At 39.1% G+C, this 17,803-nt stretch overlaps 2 protein-coding genes across 3 annotated transcripts; both read right to left on the bottom strand.

Annotated features, from left to right (window-relative positions):
• Positions 1 to 312: 312 nt before the first annotated feature.
• LOC105041573 (uncharacterized) lies at positions 313 to 3,755 on the bottom strand. 2 transcript variants are annotated; one of them, XM_010918516.4, is made up of 7 exons: positions 3,110 to 3,754; positions 2,749 to 3,021; positions 2,154 to 2,670; positions 1,299 to 1,498; positions 1,096 to 1,208; positions 669 to 809; positions 313 to 582 (listed from the first exon to the last, which is right to left on the bottom strand). In XM_010918516.4, the coding sequence occupies exons 1-7, from the start codon at positions 3,662 to 3,664 to the stop codon at positions 504 to 506; spliced, it is 1,878 nt and encodes a 625-aa protein (XP_010916818.1). In that variant the 5' UTR covers positions 3,665 to 3,754; the 3' UTR covers positions 313 to 503. The 2 variants fall into 2 exon arrangements, 1 of the variants encoding a protein (XP_010916818.1); XR_012139891.1 differs by lacking the exon at positions 313 to 582 and having other exon boundaries at positions 672 to 809; positions 1,096 to 1,192; positions 3,110 to 3,755.
• Positions 3,756 to 7,918: 4,163 nt separating this feature from the next.
• LOC105041289 (GTPase activating protein 1) lies at positions 7,919 to 15,431 on the bottom strand. Its single transcript, XM_010918192.4, has 3 exons — positions 15,043 to 15,431; positions 10,430 to 10,525; positions 7,919 to 8,446 (listed from the first exon to the last, which is right to left on the bottom strand). Exons 1-3 carry the CDS (start codon positions 15,154 to 15,156, stop codon positions 8,156 to 8,158), a joined length of 501 nt encoding a protein of 166 aa, XP_010916494.1. The 5' UTR covers positions 15,157 to 15,431; the 3' UTR covers positions 7,919 to 8,155.
• Positions 15,432 to 17,803: the final 2,372 nt, after the last annotated feature.

Below are 17,803 nucleotides of genomic sequence, written 5' to 3'. Positions count from 1 at the left end.
TTGAGGAAACAAAAACATTACAAATGGTACCATGATTAACCCAACTCATGACCAGTTTATGGTTAGAAGGCTTTGCAGTATGGATCCTTCTAGCTTGAAGGGGAACAATCATGGTAATTGTGATTTCAGTACCATACTGACTGATAATGATGATTGTGGTTTTAATCCCTCGTGGATTGTGTTGCCGGATTAATAATTCCTTTAATGACAAATATGTCCCACAATTCCATCAATTGCACTTGTCTATATATTAATTATTAGATTAATACTATTTCTTAGTAATAGTATGATGATCATCATATTAATGTCAAATAGAGTTGAATGATGAATGTGATTCATCGACCATGTTTCTTTACTTTTAACAAAACAACACTACAGGTTGATTAATTACATGCTCGATGAGATTACTTAAAGTAACAAAAATATGTATCATCCATTGCTTTACATTATATACAATAGCTGCAAATAAACTAGTACTTTCCAGAAATGTCTTGACATCCAAATCAATCTGTCCCCTTCTCAGCATACTTCTCAATTTGAGTGATGTCAAGAATTTTTTCTAATCCACTTGCTAGCAAGAACCTGTGGCAGTTTAAAGAAACATCAATCAATTAGGAGATCTTTAGACACCAACTATTATGATTTTGAAGTCATAAAAGCCGTCGTACCTATCTCGAAAAACTTTTGCCATAGCTTGACAACCACCTATAACTGAAGACTGCATATTTAGTGCAATGTTTGGGTTATGAACACTCTGACGAAGGTGCATCCAACCATGCTGCCCATGCACCTCATCTGAAACTTGTGCCCTGACACGTTTCACAACATTTGGAGAAATTAATGGAAAAACTAATTGGTAAAAAGTAATTAAAGTCTCTGTTTCTCTGCAAGCACTTCTTTTCCTCTTTGAATATTGAAATAATGATAATATGAAAATGATGAACTTCCTTTCTTCAATAAAAGAGAAAGTGACAGTTTTTACAAACCTTTTCAGTTTTCTTGTAACAACTACAGGATTCCGAAATTAAGAATAAAACTAATCGATGGGCCTATGACTAGTCGAAGAATTAGTGATACTAATACATAAAGTGATACCTGTACATATGTGCATCAATGGCAGCCGGTGTATCATTAGAATCAACGAGGCATCCCTCGCTCACCCAACAATCGCCACAGGCATCAAGCTCCCATCCTTGAAGGTGTCCCTCCTACAACCAATAGTAAGATTTCTTTTTTCTTTGTCGTAGATTGCACTAATTTTGCATTGGAAGGAGCAAAGAGAAGGCATAGGGTTGCACCTCAATAAACTTTTTGAAGGTATCGACGGCTTCGGCACCCTTCTCCTTGGCATATTTGGGTTGGGTCAGGATGTTCATCCTCAACTCCACCGACTCCACGGGTTCTTCAAGTTCTTTGAGGAAACTGCCGATTCCTTCATCCGATCCAGCCAATTTCATACGGACCATCTCAATTATGATTTTTACCACCAAGTATGCCCCTGTAAAAGATTAAAACCTCATTGATATAATTAAGGATGGTTAATGTCTTTTAAACAATATTTTAGACTCTGTTTCGATGGTTGAGTCCAAAATTTTATTGGATTCATAGTCCAACCATAAAACATATTGGATTATAAGTAGGTCAAGTCTTATATTTATAAGTATCTGAATCTCATGAGGAGAAAAAAATAATTTATTGAGATCATTTTTTTTTTTTATGAAATTCAGACCAGCCCATTCAAAAAGTGATTCTGAATACTTATAAATAAATAGTCTAATCTGTTTATAATTCATTATTTTTTATGCTTAGATTAAAAATTTCATAAAATTTTGGATTCAATCATTCAAACAAACTCTTAGTTGTACTAAAATTCAGCAGGTGCAACATGTGTAGACGAACAGTCCTGGATGGCTATGTTCTTGCTGGAGCTAACATTCCGTTTATACAGATAATTAGATAATTAAACTCCCAGTAAAAACAAAAATTACTGTCGGTGATCTAGATATGCTATAACAGAGGAAATTTTACTTTGTGCGGTACAAGGAATACTTTAAGATTGTCACGATGAAACCCGTCCTAGACTTACATATGAGTGGTCAGCAAGCAGTAATTGAAGGCAATGGCAGTACGATTCTCGAAGTGGACTCTCTTACCGTCGTCGAGGAAGTAATTCTCTTTGAGGGCGGCGTGGCCGGTGGTCTCCATCATGAGGTGCGTCTCCACCCCGTCCCGGTTGAGCTGCACCCCCTTGTCGATGACGTTCCGGTACCCCACCCGGTAGAGGCAGTGGTGTCCCCCTCTCGCCGTGATGAATCGTGTGAGCGCCACGCTGGTCCTCGCGTCCGTCACCACCGTCGTCCCCGGGTGCTCCCTCAGTACGATCGCCGCCATCAGCGCGATCAGCCGGTCGCCGTTGATGGTCGTGCCGCTCGAGTCGACCACCCCGCTGCGGTCTACGTCCGTGTCGAACACGATTCCGAGGTCGGCGCCGTGCTCCAGGACGGCGGCGCGCGTGAGGGACATGGCGGTTCGGTCCTCCGGGTTCGGGATGTGGTTGGGGAACATGCCGTCCGGCTCCAGATGGAGGCTGCCGAAGGTGTCCGCCCCCAGCTTGTCCAGAACGTTCCACGTGAAGAACCCGCCCGAGCCGTTCCCGGCGTTCACTATCACCTGCAGTAGTTTTCCGGTCAAAAGGTTGATGAGGAGCAGAGCAAATGAGGGGGAGAGTCCACCATGCATCGATTCTACCTTGAATCCCTTGAGAGGGGTGTGGTAATGAGAAGGATGGTTAATCCGGTCCATGATGATGGTGCGTAGGTGCTGGGCATAAGCACTCATGAGATCCACTCGAGTCGCCGCCGGTGGCACGCCGCCGCCTCCTCGTCCGAGCCCCATCTTTCTAGCTGTGTACTTCCGGGCAGCTCTCTCGCAAAGATCCTCCACGTCGCTCGAGCTCAGCCCTCCTTTTCTTGTGAAGAACTTGAGCCCGTTCCGAGTGTAGGGCAGATGCGACGCTGTCATCTGCAATCACCGCCAACCACCATTAATTACCATCACCGCTCATCAACAAACAATGCAACGTCCAACTGCACACCAAACTAGAACATACCATAATGGAGGCATCGTAGGCAAAGCCAGGCAAAACAGTGCTCATGAAGCAAGCAGGAGTGGTGGCCAGGCCCATGTCGAACACCATGCACCCAGCTCTCGCGAGCCCGGCAAATACTGCTGCTCCAAGCCTCGGCCCCGATATGCGAGGGTCTCGGCCGACCGACACCCGGATCTTTTCATCCGGTTGTCCTTGGTCCCTTCTTGAGTTCTCTGATATCCACTCTCCAAAGCTCTCTGCGATGGCCTCGACTGCCTGCGGTGTGAGGTCCACTGTTCGTTCCTTCTCGCCTTCGAGTGCGACGCCACGAACATCAGATCCATTCTGTAGTCTTCTAATTCGATCGCCTTCTTCGTCTGTGACGAGGACTCCGATACTCCGGTCGGTGCCGGTCAGCGATTCCACCCGGCCAGCTGTGGCCCTTTGAGTTCGTCCAATTGGGTGTTTGAATACAGTAACCCACCTGAGCGTATTCGCCGGTGATGGAAAGATATTTCTGCGGGAGTTGCATCGAGGAGTTGGCAGTGAAGTCGACGGAGCAGCGGTAGCCGCCATTCGTTATCCTTGGGGGAATTGAGTGGAAGCCAGGCCTTGGCCAAGAAGTGGGCAACGATATCTCTTCGCTGGATATGAGCCAACCAGTAACGTTGGCAGCATATATATGCGTGTATCTTTAAAAAAAAAAATGGCACAATGTGTGTATCTCTTTTGCACCAAAAAAAAAAAATTTCTCTCTCTGCTCAAATCTATATCAAGCATGCACCCATTGTTTGATATTTTCTTTCCTGGATAGATATCCCGAGGTTCTGAACTGATCTTTTTGTTGTTGTTCGTCGGGACGCAGTGGAGAAGGCCAGAGTGATGTGCTTTCTGAGGTTGAAATTTAGAGCAGAGAGAGCGAGAGAGAGAGATGACAAAAGAGGAATATTTGACCAGTTCGGTACTAGCCTCATGTTCTGTCTCGACACGTGTGAAACATCCAGGGAACTCAAGGGTTCGGGATGCATCTTTCGCGCGAAAGAATGATTTCCTTTGTTTCGCGTCGTCAACCGTTGGATTCCGCAAAATCCACTTCAAGATCTATACAGACGGGAAAAAGGAGTTTGGAGTGCTTTTTTTTTTGGGGGGTGGGGGTAAAAAAAGATTGGAGTGCTTTGAAAGCTGTCTAAAGCACGATCAAATGACATCGCGAGAAAAGATCAACCATTCACGTGAAAGAAACAATCCGAAGACGGAACGGAGAAGCCTTTGTCCCATCCAGTGCACTACTGCACCATCTTACGCACTTCAAGATGCGAACCCAAGATCATCCATCAATTGGAACACGTTTGCTCCCAAACTGGAATAGTGGCAATCCGGCATCATAATTCACAATTCAGAGAGCAAAAGAGGGGAAAGTGGGACAGGGGTTGGCCATAGCATGATAACAACCAGCCAGCTAGCAGGAGTGGAGAGTTTTGACTGGCTACTGATTGATGCTGTAAGTGAGAAAATTTTTTTTTTTTTTGTGTCGCCAATGACATGTACATTAAAAATATGTAAGTATGGGCCTCGTGTTACTCTAGCACATGCAATGCACATCTGCAGAGAATCCCGCTTTCAAAAGAAGAACAATTCTTTGTGCACCGCATGCGGCATACGGTACCATAAAAATATACCGTTCATCTTATTGGGCCACATAGCCACCACTTTCCAATATACATTTAATGTTTGCAATTCAATTTTTTCATTTGAAATTTTAAATGATGAAAATGTCTCTCCTCTTTTGAAAAAATTATGACATCCTATGGGCATATTATGACATCCTATAGCCAAATTATGACTTTCTATATGGTAAGAAGTCATAATTTCTTTTAGAAATTATAAAGAGAGAAGGATATTTTCATTATTGAAAATTTATAAAATTTTTAAATGATGAAAATGCCCCTCTCTTTCTTATGACCTCCTATGACCGTATTATGACTTGCTGTTAGGTAAGAAGTCATAATTTGACCGCAGGATGTCATAATATGTCACAAAATATCGTATTTTTTAAAAAAAGAAAGGGTATTTTTGTCATTCAAAATTTTAAATGAAAAAATAAAACTACAGACGTGCATTGGAAAGTATTTGTTGCATGGCCTAATAAGATGGGATGGTGCATTCGCACCAAGACTTTTTCTTCAGAAAGAACCATAAGCAGTACCGCATAGGCTAGAAAAAAAATTGAGATAAATCAATTTTTTTTAAAAAAATAGACCCTTGTACATAAAGGTTGGTTGTCTCAACCTAAACTATTTGATTCAAGGCATTCCGACCAATTCTACGTATCAAAGTAGACCTTGAATTAACCTGAAACAATCCAAACCAAGTAGTACTGCACATTTCTACCTTGAAAATTTTGAATAGTTCGCTACCTTAATTTATAACCCTCCTCTCCCTCTCTCTCTCCCCCCCCCCTCTCCTCTCCTCCAATCTCAGTTGCCTCGCCTCGTGACTCTCTCTCCATCCTTGTATTTAGTTAGGGGGTGTTTGGTGATTCAAATTCTAGGATAATCTGACCCCTAATGATCTAAGATCACTATATTTGATTGGTCATAGTACAGTAATTAAAGATCTCTAGATATGTATAAGTAATTTATTTAGTATGCTATGGGAATCTAAGATCATCGACCATATAATACCAAAAATACCCCCAATATATCTCAGATGGGAAAAAAAAATTGATAGAGGAGAAGAGAAAAGTCTCAGATTACTGTGCTTGGGTTGAGGAAACGAAATCACCGCTTCGAGTCACCCTTTCAACAAAGCTTTGAAAGTTAGGATTGAAGATCCGGATATAGAAAATTTTAAAAAAATATCATAAATTTTTTCTCTTTCTAATCACCACGGGGAGAACGAAAAAAAGAAGAATTTCTTCTCTTCCATGGAGATGACACCCCAACTACCCATCCTAGTGCACCTAAAGAATATCGTGTAGCGGCAAAAAAAGATAGGTCTCCTCTTCCATGAAGTTTCTCGATTATGATGGTATTTTGGTTAACATATTTTAATATAAGATTATCGTGATAGGATAATGTTGAATACATGTCCTCAAGAGAGGATTTTCTGTCACTGCGTTGGATAGTGATTTGAAGAGTAAAAATAATTTAAAATCACTGCTACATAGGATTACCATGATGCAATCAAATACGATGATCTCACATCCTCCACCCACATCATCTTTGATCTTGAATGGATCATCCTATACCAAACATCTCCTTAGAGTTAAGATTTCGACCTTCACCACCTCCCACCACCATCACTATTTTTGACAATGACTATAGGTACATGCTTTGATCTTTCTCTCTCTATATGTCAATCTATCTCCCAAATGGCTGCTTCATCAACTTCACCACCTAACCCCCTCTCTCTCTCTCTCTCTCTCCTAAAGACAACAACAATCCTAGTGGCTTTGCCCTCCATCTTTCTCCTCTTTCTTCCTTCCTCTCCTTCTCCCTCCCCTACCCTTTTCCCACGTCTGTTTATCCCCAGTTCCGATGTACCTCGGCTCGCTATAGCATATGTATCCATATTATGGTTAAACAAACTAGTCAAAACTCTGGTACCAATTCAAATAACTTTGCCATTGATTCTTTTCTCCTATCAACTAATGAAGCTTTGGGGATCTGTTGATTACTCAACATAGTATTAAAGCTCAGGTTTATCGGAGATTTAAGTTTAAATCCCTTCCATGCTAATTATTTATGTAATCATCCCAACTATTGTTATGACTTGTTTCAATCATTACCCCCCACGCACATAACCTAAAAAGCATGTGATAGATGGTGTCCCGCGCGTTAGACATTGCCGACTCTTTCCCGGTTCAATCGGTTATTCAATAATAAAAGACCAACCATCATTACTACCAAAAAAAGAAAAAAAGAAAAAAAAGACCACCCATCACCGTATTTACCTTCGCAGTGACGGTGCATCGGAAACAGGCCGTTCCAACATAGCCTTGCGTCTGTCTTGGTCCAAATAATTGTACATCAAATCTCACTTGCCAAACTTACGTAGTTGTCATCATATTTATTAATAATTGAGCCCCCATGCTAATCTACCCTGCATAGATAAATCCACCTGCATTTTTTCCTCATGTCGTGACAGCTAGTGCACCAGTAGCATCGAGTATCAACAGTCAATAACTATTTTATCTCATGACTTTTGCGGGAAACCATTGGCCTGCTTTCCAGGAAACTCCTCGTTAACTATTTTATCAACCGTCAATGAAAAAATGCCACATTAATATTTTCAATTTAAAAATTTTATAACCATCTCAAGATACCGCTGTTTCATCTTATAATCATCTCAACAGAGCGCTGTATGCTGTTATGACATCTTTTTATTGACTTTATCTACAATACATATGGTAGACTAAATCTATCCAAAAGTTTTCCTTCACAAGGACAATGGATGTGAAAATGGCAAAAGGCATTACAAACGCAGCATATGGTGAATACCACAGGGACAGCCACATATAAGTAGAAAACATAATCGACTCATCTTACACAGACTACTATGAAGCACAGAAGCGAAAGGCAGCACCACCATTTGCGAAGACTATTTTTGCTGCAGAGGTGAAGGGATCGAAAATGGTGGAAGAATGTCCATTTTAGCGTGGTCCAGCCCTGCAGTTATTTACTCAGCTTCCTCTCAATTATTGCAACATTGCCAGCTACAAGCAAAAACACTCTACCCAACGGTTACACTGTTACAAATTAAGAGAGATCCTAATGCAGGTCCTTTTTTCTGATGAAAGATTCTAAAGCAAGTTAGGAGAAAAAAGAATTAAAAAACAGAAAATGGCTACATGAAACGAGTTGGATTACAGCAGCACCTCATACACAAAATTCTAGCATCCATTATAGATAGATATATCTGAAGTCAGCTGTTACCTACTCATGCGTCTAATCCTGACAAACAAATATACAGAGCACACATCCCTCACAAGGTTGTTTAGGATATTCTAACCAAGGGCAAAGGCTGTCCATAACATTACGTGTTCCCCTGATATCAGACAGAAACTTATAGGCCCCTGGCACCTGGAATGCTGATCCACTGCAGCTGCAGCTCAACTTCACCACATTCCACATTTCTGAGTCTGAGGACAATATCTTGAGTGACCTTTCCATCTGACCAGTAGATCCGGCTCTCCTCAGCTAAGCAATTTTGCCTATTAGGTACGACCTTAGTTATAATGGTGCCATTTGGAACAGCTTCAGGATTCATCCTCACAGCCTCCAGAAATGGTTGGATGTCAAACTCTGCATTGCCCATGGGATCATCAGAGCTGAATGTGTCCTTATCATACACTTGCTGGATCACATTAAAAGAAGATGAGGGAAGATAATATTTAATAATTCATATCATGCAGTGATCTCATTCTTAATAACAGTGATAACTGAAAAACAACAAAACAATACCCACATATATGTTGGGCAAACGCACAGGAGTATCACCATATATAGCTTTATGTAAGCTCCTGATCTGAGTTATTTCTCACAGAATTAAAACAACAAGAGGCATGAAATCCAACTTCAGCCTTTTTTAAGCTAAGAGGTCCAGCCAGCAATTAAATTTCAATTTTCACCTCCCTATCGAGGTTGAGAGAAATAGTATATCTTCAGCCTTAATCAATTAATGCTGGCAAAACCAGAGGACGATCAAATTGAAAAAGGTATATGGCTCAACTCCGAACCACTACCACCAATTATACTGGCTGGAAACAATTATTCCCTTATTTTAATGAATTAAGGAAAATAAGGATCAGAAATTAAATCAGTTTTCATTTCCTGGAAATTAAATTAGTTATTCTTCGTTCGAGTAAATGGCGCCAATAGCAGTTTTCTAGGTCAAGGAATTTGGACAGATCTCTGCAAGGAGGAGCAAGAAGAAGTGAGGGTTTATTCATATGATTCAAGGATCATGACTTGGGGGTAGATTTTAAGTAGGAAATGTGTGAGAGAGAGAGAGCATTTTACCAGTGATATTGAGCATCACTAACTTCAAATAGGTATCAATATGAAGATTATATATCTTACCAAAAAAATAACAAGTAGGTATCATAATCACCATAGACTAGATATCTTGCTAATTTTATATATGTGCCTAGATGTTTGTCAGTTCCTGAATTAAATATTAAGATTAAGAAGTGTGAAAAAGAGCCACAAAGATCCATATAAATTGTTTGACCCGGGCATTTTATAAATGATTTCTTCCATTTACTTAAGTGCTATACTATTTCTACTATACCTTGTTTTGAATGTTTGGGGTTTTTATGGCTGGCTATTATTGGATTGCGCTGTATCACACAGGGTAAATAAATGGTATCAAACAATACACCACAACTAGCCATGCCAAAGCATTCGGTTTAATACCTTTTGTTGATTCGGTACATGATACAGTTGCTTACCATATCAGTCAGTCATAAAAACCACAAACTTGCAAAAAAGGCAAGGTCAGAACAGCACAGCACCTAAGAGGAAGGAATCATCTAATGCCAGATACAAACAAGTTGCAAAGAGTAGTAGGGACTTACATGAATCTTTGTGGTTGTTGACACGTCTAAACTATACGAAATCACAAATAGGACAAACTCCTTAAATAACAATACTTCAATCTTAAAAGGGCTTGATGCAAAAACAAAGCATTTCATTACTTGCAAGAAGTTCTAGATTATAATGAAGTATCAAAGCTCTTAAGAGAGACTGTGATCATCTGAATAGTAATGCAATATGCGAAACCAAAGGAAAAATGCCAACCTTTAAACCATTCACTTCTTACAGAATTTTATGCATGTTAACTGATATATGTTGATATAACTCTTGATTTAAGTTTTCTATTAAGATATCACAACTTCAATGAAGTTATAACCTACTAAAATGCTCAAAAATAGCGTCTGAGCTAAGAATATCTTTATTCATGACCTAATTAATAAAGGCTACAAGAAATGGATGCCGTTGCCATATTTGCAATTGTTAGCACTTGCCACAGACCAAAGATATATTAGATATTGCTAGATGGTGGATTGGCATCTGACCACCTAATATTAGATATGAGCACAACTATCTACACAACCAAGATCCACTTGGTTATGAGAACATACTTGCTCAAAAATCAAGTACATGATAATTCATTCCAGATATCTAAACAATGAAGTTTTTATCCTCGAAAACAACATCTGATATCACAATTGCATGACAATTAAGTGTTCCAACACTCTCTGGCTGCATTATAAACGATCTATCCTCCTCATCATATAAAAGGTGTCTAGCAGTATTATGTAGGAAAGATACATACAAGCCTGACTGGAAGAGTAGGATCTTCAACAGAAAGAGTTAAGTCTTCATTCCACTCTGGATTGGTATTTCTTTTTATTGTTCGAGTCTTCAGTTTCTGTAGAAGAAAAACAGTGGTTCAGAAGAAAAGGGAAAAGTGTTACTAAAAGTAGAAAGACAACTAACAGTAAAAAGTCAGAATAGATTAGACATGGTAAACAATTACATTTTTATAATTGTGAACAAGAACATATAAATTATTATAGTTTTGATTAAATAAGAAAACAAGTAAATGGAAGTAAATTTAAATGAAGTCTGCTGTTTCATGATATGTCATAGGGTTTTTGCATACATACCCCCCTAAATGTTAGAATTTGCACAAATACCATCTAAAAATTAATATTTGTATATATACCCTCATAAAACATTCTTTTTGCATAGATGCCCTTATTTTTTCTTTTTTTCGCATATATACCCATGCAATCTAACGCCATTAAGAAATTAGCGGTGTAAAATTGAAATGACTGAAATACCCCTAATGAGTAGACATGCAAAAAGAATAATTTATAAGGGTATAGATGCAAATAGCAACTTTGCGAGCAAATTTCTGTAATTTAATATATGTAGGAGGGCATATACGCAAAAAAGTTCTAATTTTACTTTTGTCTATTTCAACTTGTTTTACTACTTGGATTAGCCTAGTGCTTGCTCAAAATTTTCTGTGAAAATATTGCTCAGAAAAAATAAATTCGATGATTAGATAACAAAGAAAGTTATGGAAGTTCTTTCATTCACCATGAGATTATTTTGAGGGGTGTGCAAGAAAAATGGTCAAACCGCAAAATTGACCCAAGGCGCTAATTTCAATTCGGTTTGGATCGATGTTTTTCATATTTGGTTTGGTTTCAGTTTAAAAATTTTAGAAATCGAAAAAATCGGTCTAGTTTTGGTTTCAATGTTGAAAAATCTGATTTAAACGGAACCAAACCATGGGGGTATCTATATGCATGAACTTCCACTGATTCATTTATACTTTGCCGTAGTCCCAAGGTTCATTGCTTCTATATTTAGCCAATTTAGCCTATTCCAAAAATTGTCCATTTAGCCCATCTCATAAGCTGCCCATTTAGCATGGTTAGAAAAAAAATAAAAATGGATAGCAGCCTATTTAGCCCATCCCATAAGCTACCTATTTAACATAAGCCAAATAACCCACAACCTGATAAACCAAACCGAATCGAACTTTCTTTTTGTTGGATTTCAACAGGTTTTTCTATATAGTTGGTTCGGTTTTGATTTTGGTTTTAGAAAACCGATTCAATTTAGTTTGGTTTGAAAATTGACCCCAAATCGATCTGAACCGAACAATACACACCCCTGATGTATTCTCCTTTATTCTTCTTTATTTATAACAAGTATTATATCTTATTTAATCAAAAACCGGCTTGTAATATTTATTGTTATAAATGCATATGTGAAGGAATGGATTAGAATATGGAAAGGAATTAAAATCTCTAAAAGGCATATGATAGATTGCAATGATCAAACTTTCTTGCTACTAATATACTCATGAGTGGAAGAATATCAATCATCCTCGAGCCAAACCATTAAAGAACTTCAAAACCCTTCAGACTCACCAATAATCTCCACAGCCATGTGGCAGAAGGCCACACCTTATGTAGGGTACTTTAAGCCACTTTTTTTTGGAGCTTCGATTTCCTAAAAGAAGAAAAAACCTAATGTATGTGCCTATCTTATAACAATGATTTTAAATCAGCCACTTGCTTAAATATGAGAAGTTGTCTGCTCCAGATAAACATTGCAAATCTCACACACTAAAAAATAAACTTAGCACATCTCACAACACTTTCTTTTAGATAATCTATAGAGCTAAAGGACCTGACCATCTTCATGTAAAAAAGGATACAATGAAGGAGAACTCTAGTGGCAATCAAAGGGACTTGGATTCCAGTAGCAAGAATTCCAATAAAAGGAAGAGAGAGAGAGAGAACGACTGCCAATGGTGGAGAAGAAAGTCAAAGGAATGGTTTTGATTCTGTATAGGAGAGTGAAAGAAAGGGATCAAGAGATATCAAAAAATTTCTCAGAGGAGGTAGAGGGATTAAGTCGATCTTGAGTAGAAGAGTGAACACCTGGAAAGAGGAAAAGTTCAACTAGTCCGATAAGTTTCGAGTAAGATCCATTAACTTATTATCCACTTCAAAAGCAAAAGGATAATTTCATAATTTTAATTAATTTTTAATTTAAATAAATATTATTTGGGCTAATAATGTTGGCTGAATTGTTATGTTAAAGATATTCATGCAAAAATATTATTTTATAATGGTATGCATGCAAATGTCAATTTTGGAAAGGTATTCACATAAATCCAATATTAAGGAGGGTATTCACATAAAAAACCTAAGAATTTTTGCATGTATATTTTTCTAAATATATGAAATTGCATGAATACCCCTGTAAAATTTCTATTTATATGTATATCCTTATAAATATTTTTTTATGTGCATCTATTAAGGATATTTCAGTCATATTTTAAACCGCTAATTTTTTAACGATGTTAGATAGCATGGGTATATATGCAAACAAAAAAAGAATTAGAAAGATATACACACAAAACAAGTATTTTATTGGGGTATATATACTCAAATATCAATTTTGGAAGAATATTCATGCAGATTTCAATATTTAGGAGGGTCTGTATGCAAAAAATCTTATTTTATAAGAAATCTCATAGTTTTAAAATAAAAGTTTTGCCTAGAGGTACAAGCGAGTCGAGCTACTCGCGAGCTACTCGAACTCAACTTAACTCAACTATTATCGAGATACAATAGCTCAAATAGTTTTTCGAGTTGAGCTCAAGTAGTTGAATACCCCGCTCAAAAGCTTGCAAGCCTATTTGAATTTATACTTTTATGATATATATATTTATATATGCATTATTCATAGACTAAGGCTCAATTTCGAGCTCGAGTATAGCTAGAATGATATTCGAGTCAAGTCGATCTCGAGTTTTACCTTTTTTCATTGAGCCAAACTCGAGCTTGAGATATTAAGACTTGATCGATCTCGAGTCGATTTTTGAGTCCGAGTATTTTAAGTCGAGTCAAGCTCGAGTTTCTAGCCATTCGGCTAAGCTCAACTCAATTGCACCCTTAGTTTTGCTGATGAATTCTTGATAATAATATACTTTGCATGTATGCAAGAATAATGACTACCACTTTTTAAAGCAAAAGTTTGATCTCTATCTAATATATCACTTTCTCATATCTCTTAAATAACAAAGAATCACCTTGCATGACATGTATAGCAATGATCACTTGATGCGTTCTTCTTGCAAACAACTCATAACAGCAACATTGAAATCCAACAAGAGCTGATAGATACAAATCAAAATCAAATATTCCCTTGAAAAAAAAATATTTGAATTTTTTGACATAGTTGACTGACAAAGCGAGAGAGGCATCTCCTAGCAGATTTCACTGAGGAAAACATAAGTCTCAAACATTTGAATTTAAATTGGATGAAAACAATATGAAAAACATATTTTATATTTCATATTTCACATTTCATATAAAAAAACATTTAAAGTGAAAGGGGGGACGAGGAGGTCAGCCAGAGGTGGTTGGCATAAAATCCCACAATATCTTGGAAAAGTTTTGAGCACTAGCCAATAGCATCTATTAGCCATAGAAACACGGACCATGAGAAATTTGATTTTTATGATATTCCTATAGACAGACTGAACACAAGTCACCTTTACTTTCTCTATGAAACAATTATTTATGCTTTAAATTTAAAGTAGATAAAGAGTATCTTCAAGTGGAAAGTATCCCTATGGTTCAATTAAAGAGAATCATCAATAGTAAGAGAATTTCTTCTCAGCAAAACAATTGAAAAACCATTACAATTTCAAGCTTCCTGAATGTCTAAGAACTTATGTATAGGAGCAGCTATATTAGGCTTTGATCTGAAAGAACTTGCAAACAAGGTATGATCATCTTAATCTTATAAGGCTGGTGTTTTACTTGCCATTCTTGTATCATTTTTATCTTGGGTTTCATAAATCATGTAGATCAAGTGCTTTATGGCTCGTGTTTTTTTTCCCCAGCATCAGAGTTTTGCATAAGATCATGCAGATCTTGTATGAGAGTCTACATAGCCAGAATCTTGGACTTATGCTCTAGAATCTCTCCTTAACCTGTGGAGTATGGATTATGTGACTTCATAGGGAAATTTTGATATGCACATAAGTTCTTAGTTATTACTTCGTGATTAGGTTCTAAAGAGTCAAACAAGCCGACACAGACAAGTGATTCCCCTTCCTTCCTCCGTCTCCAAGATCCTCATGTGTGTGTCAACCACCATGGATATATTTAGTGCTCCTTTTGCTATTTTTTCCCTCTTTTAACTTGAGTGATCAATTTCACATCACTTATAGCTTCTATTCTAGTTTTTTCTGGGCCATCAAAGGGCGCTAAGTCGTCTCTTAAAAGAAAAGGGATCGCCAAATCAGAGGGCTTAAAACATAGATATTTGCTAGAAACGTAGCAATCTTAAGGAAACAAAGAGAGAGGAGCCAAAAACAAACAATAAAGAATGGGATGAGGAACCAACCTGTCTGCCCATCTGTAGGATGACATAGGGATCGCTGCTCCGGACGTCCCGGACGGCGAGGTTCACCCCTCTCTGCACCCGCACTTTCAGCAGCCCAAGCAAGTGCCCCACCATTGCTTCCTCTAACTCTCTTTCTGTTCCTCTCTTGTCCTTCTCCTCTCTCCCTCTTTCTCGTATGTCCCTGGGTTACTTCAATTTGTTTTATATGGAAGGGAGAAGAATACCAGAGAGAGACCAGGTCCAGACTTGGACGCCCCAACACCGCCAGCTTAAGAAGGCGATTAAGAAGAGGCGAGGCGCCACCCGTCAACTCCGTTTCAATTACGACAATCCAAGGAAGGAAATTTAGGAGACCGACAGAGGAGCCCAGACCAACACCCAACCTCGGAACAAGTTTGGATGGTCTTTTCTTGGACATTTTTATGAGTGCCAGAAGCTTTGGAAGGAAATGACCGCGGATCACCGCCAGGGGGTGCGGCCCGGCTTGTGGGGTGAATTGGAATACGACTGTGCCTCGTACCCAAAAAAAAAAAAAAAAACCCAGCTGCATCACAGGACCAGGACAGAAGTGGTGGGTAATAAAGCAAGGATCAGCGGTTGTCGGCCAGTCGCTCAAACAATTATTAGGTGGACCAGCCCGACAATTGATTTCAGATGAATTCATCCTCGATAGATCGATTTTATTCTTAAATCAGATTATTACATAAATTTATTTCATTCTAGATCCACCGTTGATCGGATTCATCTGATAATTTCTCCTGCAGCGGTTTCACACAGTGCATCTACCAAAGAAAGCTCTCTAAGAAATAAAATCGCAGTCTTTTTATTAGAAAGAAGGGTTTGGTCTCTACAAATTGTAAAAATTAAATTGATGATCAACGGAAATCGTAAAATGAGTGATATATTGTTTTTTTTGGTAAGATAAGATGAATGATATATTGTTTGACACGTCTTAGAAGAAGGAAAATGCTTTACGGTAATATATAGATGATTTTGATTCTACAAAAATATAATTCTATGGTATCGCTGTGTATGAAAGAGTATACTAGAGTTTGAAATTTCAATCTATAATAATGCTTGGGAGCTTGGACCGAGCATAAAAAACTTATGATGTTAACATTGGCACCGAAGGTTAGTAGTATTCAAGGTCTTCGGTCATATTTATGTAGCCATCTTTCATGCAAAAATTTTTCAAATGTGTTGTGCACACGTGTTAAGATTATGGACATGCTTCTGAGAGTAATAATACTCTAATATCACGAGGAATTAATTTTTTTGTTGGTGGAATACTTTTTCGAAAAGATTTGCTGGTGAATTTTATAAAAAAAAAGAAAAAAAAAAGAAAAAGATGCGTTGGTGGAATACTTATCGATGCACATTATCATGCATACTCCCGGTACAGTCTTAGATAAAGATGATTAACTCAACTGATTTCCAAAGGGCAATGGCCATCAATCAGGCATACTTTTTAGCCACTTGGGAACCGGGGTACTATTATCCAATAACATCATGTTCGTTCCGTCCACTTGATGCCTGCGGTTGTTATTATTAAATACTCTGTCAGAACCTGTTGCGATATATATGACCCCAAGCCGATAATAAATACTTGACTAAGTCCGGTACCATAAATGTTGGGTAATGCCCCAGCTGCATCGGAGACGCGGATTTACAGAAGGCTCGCGATAAATAACATATAGAAACTGTCTCGGCGATAAAAATATGATTGAAGTCGTAGTCAAATGGAAATCTAGATCTAAATCAGAACTTGATCGAGATTGAAGTCAGAGATGAGATCGAGATTCAGATTGAAATTAAAAATAAAAATTATTGATGTAAAAATTTATCTATACCGGAGAAGCTAAAGTCGAGAGAGTCGCGATCGCCGTCGGGACCTGCAAAAAAAGTCTAAATCGGAGGTGGGGTTGCTCCGACAAGATCCTCCGACGCTCAAGTCAGTTCTCTGCCTCAACAAGAATGGAGTGCTCGAACGAAAATTTTAGCAGAGTTTTGGGATAGAAAATAGAACTTAGAGAATAACGTATCTGGAGTCCTCCTTTTATAGACGGAGAGAGTGACAAACTGATAGCGATGTCTGTAACCGTCTGGCGGTGGGCTGCCTAGAGTCAGGAGGAGTTTGTTGCGAAGAGTAGTGGAGTGGAATCGTGGCTATCGCCGGGACATACCACGTGGAGTCTGTCGCGGGGAGTGGAGCGGCGTCCGTTGTCGCGACTTGCCAGAGGATGGGAGAATCGCGCGGTATCCGTCGCAAGAAGTGGAGCAGGAATGTGGGCATCATTGCGGTCTGCCAGGGAGTAATGGAGCCGCGCGGAATCCGTCGCAGGAAGTGGCAGGAAGTGCAGCAGAGTCGTGGCTGTTACTGCGGCCTGCTAGGAAGTGATGGGGCCGCGCGGAATCCGTCGCAGGAAGTGAAGCAGAGTCGTGGCCATTACTGCGGCACGCCAGGGAGTGCAGGCCTGTCGGCTAAAGTTCGGCTGAAGTGTCTGGCGGAGAGAGGTTGTTAACTACCTGTCTGAGAGGAGCCCGGAGTCCGGCTCCCGTAAGAGTACGGACGAAGTCTTCCTTCAGTCGAAGTCGGAGACGAGGTCCGGCTCCCGTGGGAGTTCGGACGGAGTCTTCCCGCAACTGGAGTCGGAGACGAGATTTGGCTCCCGTAGGAGCCCGGGCGAAATCTACCTGCAATTAAAGTCAGGGGCGAAGTCCGGCTCCCGTAGGAGCCCGGACGAAACTTACCAGCAGTTGA

Source organism: Elaeis guineensis, chromosome 3 (genome assembly GCF_000442705.2).
Source record: "Elaeis guineensis isolate ETL-2024a chromosome 3, EG11, whole genome shotgun sequence".
In the NCBI taxonomy this organism is placed as follows: Eukaryota; Viridiplantae; Streptophyta; class Magnoliopsida; order Arecales; family Arecaceae; genus Elaeis; species Elaeis guineensis.
This window is presented reverse-complemented; position numbering and strand designations above follow the sequence as displayed.